This window comes from Zingiber officinale, chromosome 1A, assembly GCF_018446385.1.
Source record: "Zingiber officinale cultivar Zhangliang chromosome 1A, Zo_v1.1, whole genome shotgun sequence".
NCBI classification, from domain to species: domain Eukaryota; kingdom Viridiplantae; phylum Streptophyta; class Magnoliopsida; order Zingiberales; family Zingiberaceae; genus Zingiber; species Zingiber officinale.
This window is the reverse complement of record NC_055987.1, coordinates 163,664,538-163,677,676: the sequence shown is the minus strand read 5'-3', so window position 1 is coordinate 163,677,676 and position 13,139 is coordinate 163,664,538. Positions and strand designations below refer to the sequence as shown.

Below are 13,139 nucleotides of genomic sequence, written 5' to 3'. Positions count from 1 at the left end.
TTAGCGTGAAAAATAAATTGGTTTGTAAAGCTAAGTCTATTTTTGACAAATTAAAAAGGAGCAGGTGAGAGACAAGACACCTTTTGAGAATTTAAAAAATCATAGGGCACATTTAATTTAGGAAATTCTACAAATATTTTAAAGATGTTGATTTGGTAAGGGGCATTTTGGGGAATACATACAGCAGTGTGCTTTGGTCATTTTGAAATTTCATAGTGCGCAATTTTGGAAATACATCTTTAAATTTCATAGTGCGCATTTTGTAAATTGATTTCAGATCAATTTGCTCCCTAAATACATCTTTAAATTTAATTTTTTAAAACATTTTTGGAGTCACAAATACATGTTACAATTTGTGTTTTTGTTAGAAACATAGAAAATTTTAGTGTGTCTGTAATTTTGGTCACAAGCTGATTTGCAACTCACCTTGTGACACCACTACATGCCAATGTGATGGAAGTTTTAGGTTGCAAATTGTTTTATAAATCTGATTGTGTCCTATAAATTTAAGATTTGTAATATTTCTAGAGTCACAAGCTCATCTTATGATTTGTGTTGAAATCAGAAATTAAAAAAAAGTGATCTCATAAAATTTAAATCCAAGTCGTTTTGCGAATCAACTTGCATTATAAAAGTTGATACTATTTTCAAACAGAATGGCTGTAAGTCGATTTGTAAAGAATTTGCAATTGAATTTTTGAAAAATTTAGATTTTTTTAGGGTTTTGGCTTCAATACAAGTCATTTTATGAGCTTGTAATTTTGAAAAAATATTCTTGTTGAAATTACAAGGCTCAAGCTGATTGTACAAGATCTTGCACTATGAAGCTTAGCATTGTGTTGGCACAAAATGACTAAGCTTAGCATTGTGTTGGCACAAAATGACTATTGACATTTGAGGCACAATAAATTTTTTTATTGACTTTAAAACAAAATATAGAAGGGGAGTCTTGGCACAACCATAAAGTTACCACTACAAAAATACCTGCAAATAACGACTGAATATTCTGTCGGTATTCCGTCGGTAAATGTGTTTTCCGACGGAATACCGACGGAGTTTTATCTGTCGGAAAGAATTGGGTCGGTAGTCAATTTACCGACGGAATATATATTCCGTCGGTAATTACCGACGGAATTATAAATTCCGTCGGTAATTGTTACCGACAGAAAAGTTTCCCGTCGGAGAAATCACCGACGGAATTTATAATTCCGTCGGTAAAATACCGACGGAATTTATATTTCCGTCGGTAAATTGCCGGCGGAATTCATAATTCCGTCGGTGATGTATCGTAAATGTCTATTGAAAATTCTATATTTTCCGACGGAATAGAAATTTCCGTCGGTGGGTGCCGACGGAATTCATAATTCCGTCGGCAATCTACCGACGGAAGTTAAATTCCGTCGGTGATTGTATCGCAACTACCTGGTACAATTCTATAGATTACCGACGGAATGAATATTTCCGTCGGTGATTTCCGACGGAATATAAATTCCGTCGGTAATATCCAGTATGTTTTGAAATGTCTGCCCTGCATTTTCCAATTATCATACATACAAATTTTATACAATAAAAACCATCACAAACGATGGTAACACAAACTCAAATCATATATAATAACAATCCATACAATACACAACCAACACAACATACAATATGCAACCAAACAAATAATAAAACTGTCTAAAAAACAATACAAAACATAGTAACAAGCATATCTCCAAAATTCCAAATATCCAAAACATACTGACAATCACAAATATCCAAAAGTACTAACAAGTTAACATCAAATACAACATATCCAAACTTACAATGATACATCACCTACACATATATCCAAATATAATCATGTAAAAGTCAAATATAAAAGATTATAATCAGACTGAATCGATATAAATGTAATATATACCTCAAGAATTGTAATATATAAATAATTTTACATGTAATAAAATACCTGGATTATATTGTAGATATCCAATGATAGTACGGTGGTGATTGTATCAATATGAACTCCTGCAAAATGTAATACAATTTAAGATAAATATCTAAATTTGTTAAGAATCTAAAACCTAACAAGAATATGAAATTGTTATGACTACTCTATCTTATAAGAGATAAGGAAACAATTAATCATATTCAAGCATTAGTGGAAAGCAAGATGTATGCAACATACTCATGGTAGTGTCAGATTTATTTTCAGCATGCATTTGATATTTGAAATTTGAAAATACACAAGACATAGCAAAAACTTGGAAGTATGTATCTTGATACAATAGTGCTATCATTAATGAGTAATAATAGCTTTGTTAGCAACTACTATATATACCATAAAGCAATTGAATAAGCTTACTATAAGTTTTAATAGTTGTGTTATAATAAGAGCAATTTAACTTTACAGATATTTTAGTCAGAGGTGATGGGATTTTCAAATCCTTCCTTTACAACAATATGCAAAACTGAAAGTGATATAAATTAAACTCATGCTTTAACTAAAAATGAAACTTAAGTTGTACACAGCACATTAGTGGAACATGAGAAGAAAAATTAAAAATACAATGAATAAACATTAGAATAAGACAAATGACAGAAAAAATACTATGATTTAAAAATATAAACAATTAATCCAAATGGTTATTAAATGTTTATGAGAAATTTTATGATGGGGAAAATAAACCATATGTTCGGTTCACAATCAAACAACACTAATATTGAATTAATAACAACTAGAATGATTGCACTAAGAAAAAAATTTAGTTGTAATTGATTGCATACCTCAGAAGAAGCTAATCATCAGCAGGGTCTAATGGGTCTCGAGTCTCCTGTGACTCAATATCATGCTCTGACTGGGGATCCTGTGACTGGGGCGGCTGTGATCGGTCCCATCTAGCAATGACTGCTCGCATCTGGGACAATGCCTCCTCCTGAGCAGCCCATCTCTCCTCCCACCTCTGATCCATGGTAGTCATCTGAGTCTTCAATTCTTTATTTTCTTTTCTTAATGACTCCACCTTAGAAGAAGAAGAAGAAGAGGAACTGGCACGACCCCTAGGAGTCCTCAAGCGATCAAATACCACCTTGGCCTGGGAGCCAAGACCATAGAGGGAGGAGTTCTTTGTCCTTCCACCCACAACATCATAATAAATTTCATTTATTTGCTGGGTGGATAGATCCTGTGACTCCCCTCCCTCTACTGGTGGCTGAGATGCCTGAGCAACCCTGCTTGTCATTTCCTCCTATGTAGAAAAAATATACAAATTATATCTTATACACAATTACTAGAGTTATTTAATAATGAATAACGATTAATTATAATAAAGTTAAAAATACAAACCCCAATGTTCTTTGATCGAAGATCTACGTATGTGCCATCCTTTCTCTTCCCTTTCCAAACAATACATCACTTTCCAAGCAATATTTTTCTTTTTCTTCCCTGGTATGCGAGTACGATGCTTAAAACGCGGGTGAGTACATATTTTACATTCATTCAAATCACTATCTTCATTCCAAAATATCATGCAGTTGTTTATACAACAATCAATCTTCTGTACAGGCAAACCTAAACCTCTGATCAATTTCTTTGTATCATAGAAGCTATCAGTCATTATGTTATCAGCAGGGAGCAACTCTGACATCAATTGACAAATGTCATCGTAACACCTTTCTGAGAAATGATGTTCTGCTTTCATATTCAATAACCTTGCAGTAGCTGATAGTTGAGAATGACCAGAAGGAATACCTTCCCACACTTCTCTTTCACTAGCCTGTAACATTTCATATAGTTGCTGATATTCAGGGGTTGGTATTTCATCTATATTTGAATAATCAGCTGCATTCATCGCATCTTGAACCATTGATTGCATTGAAATATCAATATTATTTGATGTTTCAGGAGCAGTAATAGTAGTCCCAGAAGATGAACCAGCAGAAGGCCCAATTGGTTCATATAAATAAGCCTCTCCGTGACAGTACCAATTGTAGTAATTTGGCACAAAATCATTTCTACATATGTGCATTTTTACAGTATCCTCATCACGAAATGCTCTATTTTGACATTTTTATGATTGCAGGCGCACCGTAACTCAGCACCATTCATACATTCTGGATGACTTTTAGCAAAGGTCACAAACTGGTCAACTTCAGCAATAAAATCCTCTCTAATAAAACCATTATCTAATCGATTGTACATCCAAGCTTTGTTCATATACATTGTTATAACCTAAAGAGAATATAATTTGAAACATTATTAAACTTATATCACTTAAAATAATTTTAAATGCGCACAATTTCATCTCACAATCATCGTATCATATTACAATTAATCTCCTCCACACTAAAGCAAATAAATGAAACTAATATATCTCCGAAATGCAAACTATAAAGTAATGCCCGTTTCGTTCAAAACCAATACGAAGGGACTTCTTATTGTTGTTGAACAACTAACATATCATATATCCGAATTCAAAGTGAAAGTTTAAGCAACAATTTCTTTCCAAGCATTAGAACTTTATACAACTAAAGAAAGAAATAAGGGCAGGTTACAATAAAACACTAGAACCAAGGAAGAGAGCTAATGATCCAGTGATCCATTACATAAGCAGAATCAAATGATATATCGTAGTGCAGCTGAAGATTTGCTACAAGACAACTTTTTCTAATTATAACATTAAAAGAGAATACAAGCTTTCGTGTACATATCAAATTAGGCAGCGAGCAGGTGCCTGCGACCGCTGGGATGCCGCAAACAAGGGAAGCTGGGCTGCGGCAACTGGCTGCCGCGAGGACCTGCCTGCGGTGGGTGGCTTGCCGTGAGCTGCCCGCGCCGGCCAGCTGGCCGCGAGCTGCCCGCGCTGGCCGCAAGCAAGCCGCGGCGGCCAGCTGGCCGCGAGCAAGCCGCGACGGCCAGCTGGCCGCGATCAGGCCGCGCCGGCCAGCGGGCCGCGAGCAAGCCGCGGCGGCCAGCTGGCCGCGATCAGGCCGCGCCGGCCACCATTATTCTTCCCGCGATCAGGCCACGCTGGCCCCGAGCCGGCCGCTGCGCCCCGCTCGCCGCGAGCAGGCCGCGGCGGTCGCCGGCTGTGTGAAAACGGAGAGAGAGAGGGGCACGGAGCATACCTGACTGCTAGTTGCAGATGCCGGTGAACGGGAGGAGAGGACGCGCTGGAAAATCGCCGATCGTGGATGGAAATCGCCGAGAGAGGAGGAAGCAGATCGCGCGAAGAGGAAAGCGACCGATTCGGTGCCCTAATACTGAAATACCGACGGAATTATAATTCCGTCGGTAATTGCCGACTGATTACAATTCCATCGGTAATTACCGACGGAATAATTAATTCCGTCGGTAATTAATTATAATTCCGTCGGGAATTATAATTCCGTCGGTAAGTAGTAAAGCTTATCGGTATAAAATTTTAACGGGTTTAAAATTAGCGGGTGCGGGCGAAAAATCACCGACGGAAATATAATTCAGTCGGTGTTTCCCGACTGAATTCTAGGTCCGTCGGTGATTTACGAAGATCGCTAACCCGGATCTTCTAGATCCGTTGCCTATCGTTCGTATTCCCGACTGAATTAAATTCCGTCGGTACTTGCCGACTGATTATTTATATCAGTCGGTAATTACCGACGGAATATAAATTCCGTCGGTAAATTCTCGACGGAATATACATTTCGTCGGTAGTTACCGACGAAGATATAATCCGTCGGTATTTACCGACAGAATTTAATTCGGTCGGAATATACCGACGGAATATAAATTCCGTCGCTACTCCCGTCGTTAATTACAGGTATTTTTGTAGTGTACTATCATATGACCTAGAAGTTACGAGTTTGAGTCTCAGAAATAACCTCTTGCAAAGTAGGGTAAGGTTGCGTACAATAGACCCTTTCTCGGAATCGAACTTTGTGCACCGGGTTTTTTTTTTTAACACAAAATATAATGATTTTATTTCTCCGAAAATATTAAACTTTTTGAACTTTTGGGTCCTCAACTTGCGCCTTGGAGATAACAAATGAGTTAGAATTTTTAACTGGAGGAGGGTATTTTGAAATAGAGTAAACCATATGACCCAATGGGTTGACAAATTTGCTCATTGTTCTGGCTTTAAAAATATTGTTCTGGAGAAACAAATTTACTATGTCACTGCAAATTTAAAATATGATTTACGAAGGTTCTTCGTAATGGTTTGGTCTTTGACTATGCAATCTCTTAACAAATTATATATTAATGCTATCTGGATAATTTAAGTTTTTTCTGTAGCTCTAAAGTTATTTCATGATATGTGATCATCATTTACCAAAAAACAAATGGCTTTTAACATGTATCACATCATTCAAATAACATAAGTAGAATACTTTTCCTCAAAAAATAGTGATGAATAACCAAAGGTTTGATATTTTCTGGTTTTAAATTTTGCTTCAATATAGTATTGAATATTTAAAAATTATAATAATAATCACCGCGTGGGTGAAAATCTAATGCTTGGAAATAATAGCTTATAAGATTTATGATCCTTCTTTCTTGGAACCATTATTCAAATTTCAGGCTACGTGCCTACTACTTTAAATAACCAACCTCAGAAATGCATCCTTGATGTTGATTAGTTCCTTCATGGCATCTTCCATATGTGGTCGAGCTTTTGGTGACTCCTTGGAGCACAAAATGCCAACTCTAAGTACTGAAGTAGTGCATTCTAGCATTCTCATTTTTGATTCATTTGTTGATACATCTGCGCCACCTGCTTCTTCTATTTCCATCAAGGGGTATGGGTCTAATATCTCAGTAATTCGTGTAGGAAGTGTCATTTCAACAAGTTTGTGGAGGTTCATTTCTTCTTTGAAGGCATCACTAGTAGGCCCCTTTCTAGTTAACATCTCCAGTAGAAGTATTCCAAAGCTGTATACATCCCCTTTAGCTGAAACTTTAGTGGTCATACCATATTCTGAAATGTATGTAGAACAGTGAGCAAGTTTTTGAAAGATCAAACTAGATGGACAATAAGAGATTCAGTTGAAAGTTTAAGTTTTCCAAGGAGTCTTAATAAGATGCCATGAAACACACCTATTATATGCATCTTGAAAAATATAGAATGTTAAAAAAAATTCATCTGGAGGAGCATGAATATGATCAAACTCAAACATTGTAGAACTCCACCAAGTAGTGAATTCCTATGAAATAATTATACTAAAGATAATATTCATGGATTGTAACAAATGATGATGATCTATAGCAGTTATTTTATTCAAGACAAAAATAAAATAAACAGAATAAGAGTGTATTGACTAGGAGCATATTCTTTTGTGAGGTTATTCTTAGAAGATCAAAACCCAGAAATAGGAAATTAACATATTAGCTAGTTTTGATGACTACCAATGTTATTGAATCAAGGGGTAATTGAGAAACAAACTTGGAGCAACATATCCTATGGTCCCTTTCAATGTGGCTGAATTTGTCTCTCTTAGGCTTGATAAACTTGCAGTTTTGACAAGAAACTTGGACAATCCTAAGTCACTCACATGTGCAACCATATTATGATCCAAAAGGACTTGGTTTCAGATCACAATGGATCATAGGGGTCTTGCCATGATGATGGAGGTATGTTAAAGCTGAAGCCACATCTATAGATATGTTCAGTCTTTGGTTGAGACTTAACCTTTGTAGTGTGCTCTCATCGGCTTTAGGATAGATCCAATTCTCCAGACTTCCATTTGGTAAAAATTCAAACACTAAAGCTTTGAAATCATTCTCTTGGAAGTCAATACTTGAACATGATGTTAAAATTTTAATGAGATTTCGATGCTTGATATTTCTTAAAGCTTCACATTTGGACATGAAGCTTCTTAAAGCCCCTCTTTGCTGGAGGTTGAGTACCTTCACTGCAATTTCCTCATGGCCTTCCCAATCTATTTTCCTTTTGTATACAGATGCAAAGCTTCCGTTGCCAATTAGATTCGCAGGTGAGTATCCTTCTGTGGCTCTGAACAGCTCAGCAAAAGTGACGATCCTATACTGCTCCATGATGTGCAAGTCCACATCAGAAAAGCCTCTTGCCTTTTGAAACCAATGGAAAATTGCAAACAGGCAGTCAAGAAGCATGATGCGAAAAACACTCCCGATACTGAAATGACTACAATAAACTTTTTGGCTAAACGTTGGCTCTTCGGGGTGCATGATGACAAGCTGAGCTCTGGGAGGCCTCCACAAACTTGACTGTTTCCTAACACTGAAAATGCAGTAAAATTCTGGAAAACCCCACTTACTGGTACTTCCCCTTCAAAATTGTTGTTGGAGAGATTAAGAAAAGACATAGTGTTAAATAATGGCCCCCAAAAGTTAGGGTCAGCCTTAATTCTGAGGTGGGTGCAGTTGCTTAAAGCATTAATAAAACTCCACTCAGCAATACTTGTTGCTTCTAGCTGATTACCACTAAGAATAAGCGTATCTAGATTTTTCAAGAAGCCCAAGCTTTTAGGAAGGATGCCCGAAAGATGGTTGCCGCTCAGCACTAGAACTTGCGTATTTGTTACGGTGGTCAAAAGGGCGAGTCATGGGCGGGGAATGTGGTCAACATGATGGTCAAAATCAAGGTGGTCAAAATCAGGGTGGTCAACACCGTGAAGCCGATGGAGCTCACCAAATGGGGCCGAGCAGCTCCAAGCTATCACCGTCGATCGGGCCTATAGGGTCCGATCAGCTCGCATGCCGTTAGGACGAATCGTTCAGCCGAGCGGGATGACTACATAGAGGAGCGGGATGACTACATAGAGTACACTAGAAGTTCAGAATAAACCAAAGGAAAGCTAACCCAACCCGATCACCTGTCCGACCGGGCAACGGGCGACCAACTGAGCCGAGTGATCATAGAGTCTAGCTCGACCGAACCGCTTGTCCGGCCAGGCACGAAGCAGCCTACTACAGAGAGGCCGAGAAAGAAACTGTGAATGGTCGGGGGAGGATCCCGGTCGAGCGGCTCCACCTCTCAGTCAAACAGTGGGACCCTCGGCTTAACACATCATATCTTTCTGGGAGTTAATGTCGCTGACAACCAGGCATGAGCAACATGTAAATTGTACGATGGAAGCTTCTTCTGTTATGTGAGGGATTTGCACATCCTGTTAAAATATGATGTCAGAGATACTTTCCTTATAAGTCTTTTCATAGGAAATTTTGGAAAGTGTGCCCCTACTTAGGGAAGTGGGCATGCGAGCTACAATTGCTCTATATAAAGAGGGGTCCAAGCACCGACGGAGGTACGCGCACACAATTCTCGCCTATATCTTCATTAGTCCACTGTTCTTTTACTGTTCCGATGATTGACTTAAATGTCGGAGGGTCAACGCTAGGGACCCCTTCCCTGACCTGACACGCTGCAAAGCGGAGTGGAGTCTTCACGCGGTCAATCAAGGAGTCACATCCCCAGCTAGCCGTCTTCATCATTTTTCGGACTCTAGATTGACAACATCGACGCCAGTCGGATGAGCAAAGAGAAGAAGAGAGGTCGGCGGGCGAGTAACGTCATCGTCAGCCTCAACGGAGGAATAACACAAGTCCCTCCCGAGTTTCCGCTGAGCGGACTAGACCCTTGGCTTGGGAAGAGGAAAATCGGAGCAACGCTACTTACGGTGAAATCGGAATAATCGCCGGTGTGCCGACCGGCGGTGATTCCAACCGAGCAAGGAAGTCGCACGCTCAACGACTAGAGATAGATGCTGTGGGATGCAACAAGGAGAAGGTCAAGGGATCGAAGATCAGCTTTGGCCCTCGGGACCTAGAGGGAGTAGAGATCCCTCACGATGACGCCTTAATCATCCGGACGGTGATAGCTAACTATACTATTCACCGTACTTTTGTTGATACAGGTAGCTCGGTGAATACAATCTTTAAGAAGGCGTTTGACCAGCTGCAAATCGACTGAAGTGAACTTGAGCCCATGACAACCCCGCTGTATGGGTTCACAAGCAATGAGGTATTGTCGATCGACTATACTCGGTTGGCCATATCGCTCGGAGAGGAGCCTCTCAAGAGGACCAGGACCACAAATTTCATTGTGGTGAATGCGTCATCGACCTGCAATGTCATACTAGGCCGACCGACCCTAAATGAGTTCCTAGATATGGTGTCTACCTTCTACCAAAAAATAAAGTTCCCGGTGGATAATGAGGTGAGCGAAGTTAAAGGCAACCAGTTGATCATTCGGCGGTGCTATGTCGAGATGGTCAAAATAGAGGCAAAGGATGTGCAAAAGATATAGCGTTTGGAGGTGAACACCATCATGGAAGAACCTCATACGAAAAAGGAGGAGGTTCAAATCCATCCAGACCGATCGGAAGCCACTACATTTGTCGCCGCTAACCTAACAGATGAGAAGAAGGTAGAGCTGGTTGTCTGCCTTAGGCGAAACCATGATGTGTTCGCCTGGTCGACACATGAGCTCCTGGGTATCTCGCCAAGCGTGGCTCAGCACAAGCTTCACATCTGACCGGACGCTCGACCAGTGAAATAGAGGAAGAGGGACTTCAGCTCGGAGCAAAATCAGATCATCCAAGCAAAGATAGAAAATTTTTTTGAAGTTAGTCACATCCGTGAAGTACAATTTCTGAGCTAGTTAGCCAATGTCGTGCTGATCTCTAAATCGGGCAACAAGTGGCGAGTTTGCATCGACTTCCACGATCTAAATAAAAGGCTGTCGAAGGACTTCTATCCCTTGTCCCGAATAAATCAAATGATGGATTCCACAGCGGGTTGTGAACTGATCTGCATGCTCGACGCATACCAGGACTACCACTAAGTGTCGCTCACCCGTGAAGATTAAAAGAAGGTCAGCTTTATCACTACTGACGTGACATACTACTACAACGTCACACCGTTCGGACTGAAGAACATAGGCGCCACTTATCAAAGATTGATGAACAAGGTATTCCGACGACAGATCGGCCATAACATGGAGGTATATGTCGATCACATCTTGATAAATCTCTTTGAGCCACTGACGTTTGCACAGATATCGAAGAAACCTGCCGGACTCTAAGGGCATATGGAATCAAGCTGAATTCAAACAAGTGTCTATTCGGAGCAAAGAGTGATCGCTTCCTACGCTATATTGTCACCGAACGGGGGATTGAAGCAAATCCGAGTAAGGTGAAGGCGTTGTAGGACATGCCTCCCCCTCGTAACTTGAAGGAGGCCTAATGGTTGACCAGACATATCACCGCATTATCAAGATTCATTTCCAAATCGTCTAATCGAAGCCACCCATTCTTCAAGGTACTGCATCGTGCGCCAAATTCCAGTGGGACACGGAGTGCGATAAGGCGTTGGAGGAGCTTAAGGAGTACCTTAGCTCCTTACTTGTATTGGCAAAATCCAATGCCGGTGAGCCGTCTAGATTTTTTTATCATCTACAGAATATGTGGTTGGCTCGGCGTTGGTGGGACAGAATGACTCTGAGAAATAGTCGGTGTATTTTCTAAGTCATATATTAAAGATGCAGAACCCTGATAGTTAGCTTGTAGGCAATTCGGCATGTAGGAGCTACAAGAGTCCTGATCCACTCGGATTCTCAGCTGGCAGCTCAACAGCTATTAGGCGCGTTCAAGATAAGTAACGCGTTTCTCAAGCTATACGTTGAAGCTTTCAAGAGGTTGAAGGTAGGTTTCCAAGAAGTGATTGTACAGAAGATTCCCTAGTTGGACAACCAGTTCGCGGACGAGCTGGCTAAGTTAGCCAATTCGTTATCACTGATAATCATCGATAAGCCGATCGAGCAAGTCTCACTGGTGGCACACATCAACAGGACAAATGAAATGACCTTCCCGAGCGACTAGAGGACGCCACTAATAGAGTTCCTCCAATTGGACGTTACACTAGCCGATTAAGAGGAAGCTCGTTTGTTGAAAAAAAGAGTCGGGTGGTTCACTCTGATTGGAGAACAGTTGTATAAAAGAGCTTTCTCAAGACTGCTTCTCAAGTGTGTCGAATCGGAGGACATTGAGTACATCTTATAAGAGGTTCATCAAGGCTCCTGTGGCAGTCATCCAGGCAGCAAATCGCTAGCCCGAAAGATCTTGTTGGCAGCGTACTTTTGGCCTACATTACAAGACGCCGCCGCTCGAATGGTAGCCACTTGCTTGCCATGTCAGAAGTATCATAACATTCCTCACCTATCCACCAAGGAGATGAAAGCATCCACAGTGTCCTGTTCATTCGACCAGTGGAGCATAGACATCATGGGACCGTTTCGCATGGCAATCGATCATCAAAGATTTCTACTCATGGCAATAGATTATTTCTCAAAATGGGTGGAGGTCAAGCCGCTAGCCAAGATAATCGAACATATGGTTATCAAATTTATATGGCAAAACATCTTGTGTTAGTTCAGCATCCCTCGTCGGCTCGTCTCGGACAATTGAAGACAGTTTGTAGGATGGAGGCTCAAGGAGTGGTGTGAGGGTTATGACATTGCATAGGTTTTCACATCAGTGGCCTACTTGCAAAGTAATGGTCAGGCGAAAGTCACCAATAGGGAGATCCTGAAAGGACTTCGGGCTCGACTCCACCACGCTGGAGGCAGCTGGGCCAATTAATTCCCTAGTGTATTGTAGCCTCATCGCACCATTCTAAGAGAGGTGACCGACATAACCCCGTTCCACCTAGTATACGGGAGTGAAGCAGTTGTTATAGTGAAAGTCGGAGTAGAGTCCAACCGGGTGTAGCTTTATGATGATGGAAATGTTGATCAGAGACTCATGGAGTTTAACTTGATAGATGAGGCGAGAGAAAAGGCCACGATTCAGTTAATGGCATACTAGTAGCACATGAAGCAAAACTATACTTGGAGGGTGATCCTAAGGTCATTCCAAGTTGGTGACTTGGTCTGGAAGGGAGTGAAGTCGATCAGTGATGTCACTAAGCTAGAAGCCCCATGAGGACCCTATAAAGTTATTCAGAAGCTCCGTTCGGGAGCTTATTATTTGTAGGACGAAGAAGGGAGAAAGCTTGAGCGGCCCTAGAGCGCAAACTACCTCCTGCCTTATAAGGCAAAGTGAGAGGTGCGTGGTTAAATTTAGATACACTTGTAAAAACATATATCCTTGAATTACAGGGGAATGATAAATAAAAATCACAAGTATCCCAGACTCTTGCGCCG

General features: G+C 40.6%; 1 protein-coding gene and 1 pseudogene across 1 annotated transcript; both read right to left on the bottom strand.

Annotated features, from left to right (window-relative positions):
- Positions 1–6,555: 6,555 nt before the first annotated feature.
- Positions 6,556–6,927, bottom strand: LOC122006148 (receptor kinase-like protein Xa21). The gene has a single exon (XM_042561528.1). It carries the CDS (start codon positions 6,925–6,927, stop codon positions 6,556–6,558), a length of 372 nt encoding a protein of 123 aa, XP_042417462.1.
- A 441-nt stretch (positions 6,928–7,368) lies between these two features.
- On the bottom strand, positions 7,369–8,164 carry LOC122006142 (annotated as a pseudogene).
- Between the last annotated feature and the right edge of the window lie 4,975 nt (positions 8,165–13,139).

What these genes read in the sequence shown, in the direction of transcription:
- LOC122006148 (XM_042561528.1), bottom strand. Translation starts at nt 6,927, where the DNA reads ATGACCACTAAAGTTTCAGCTAAAGGGGATGTATACAGCTTTGGAATA.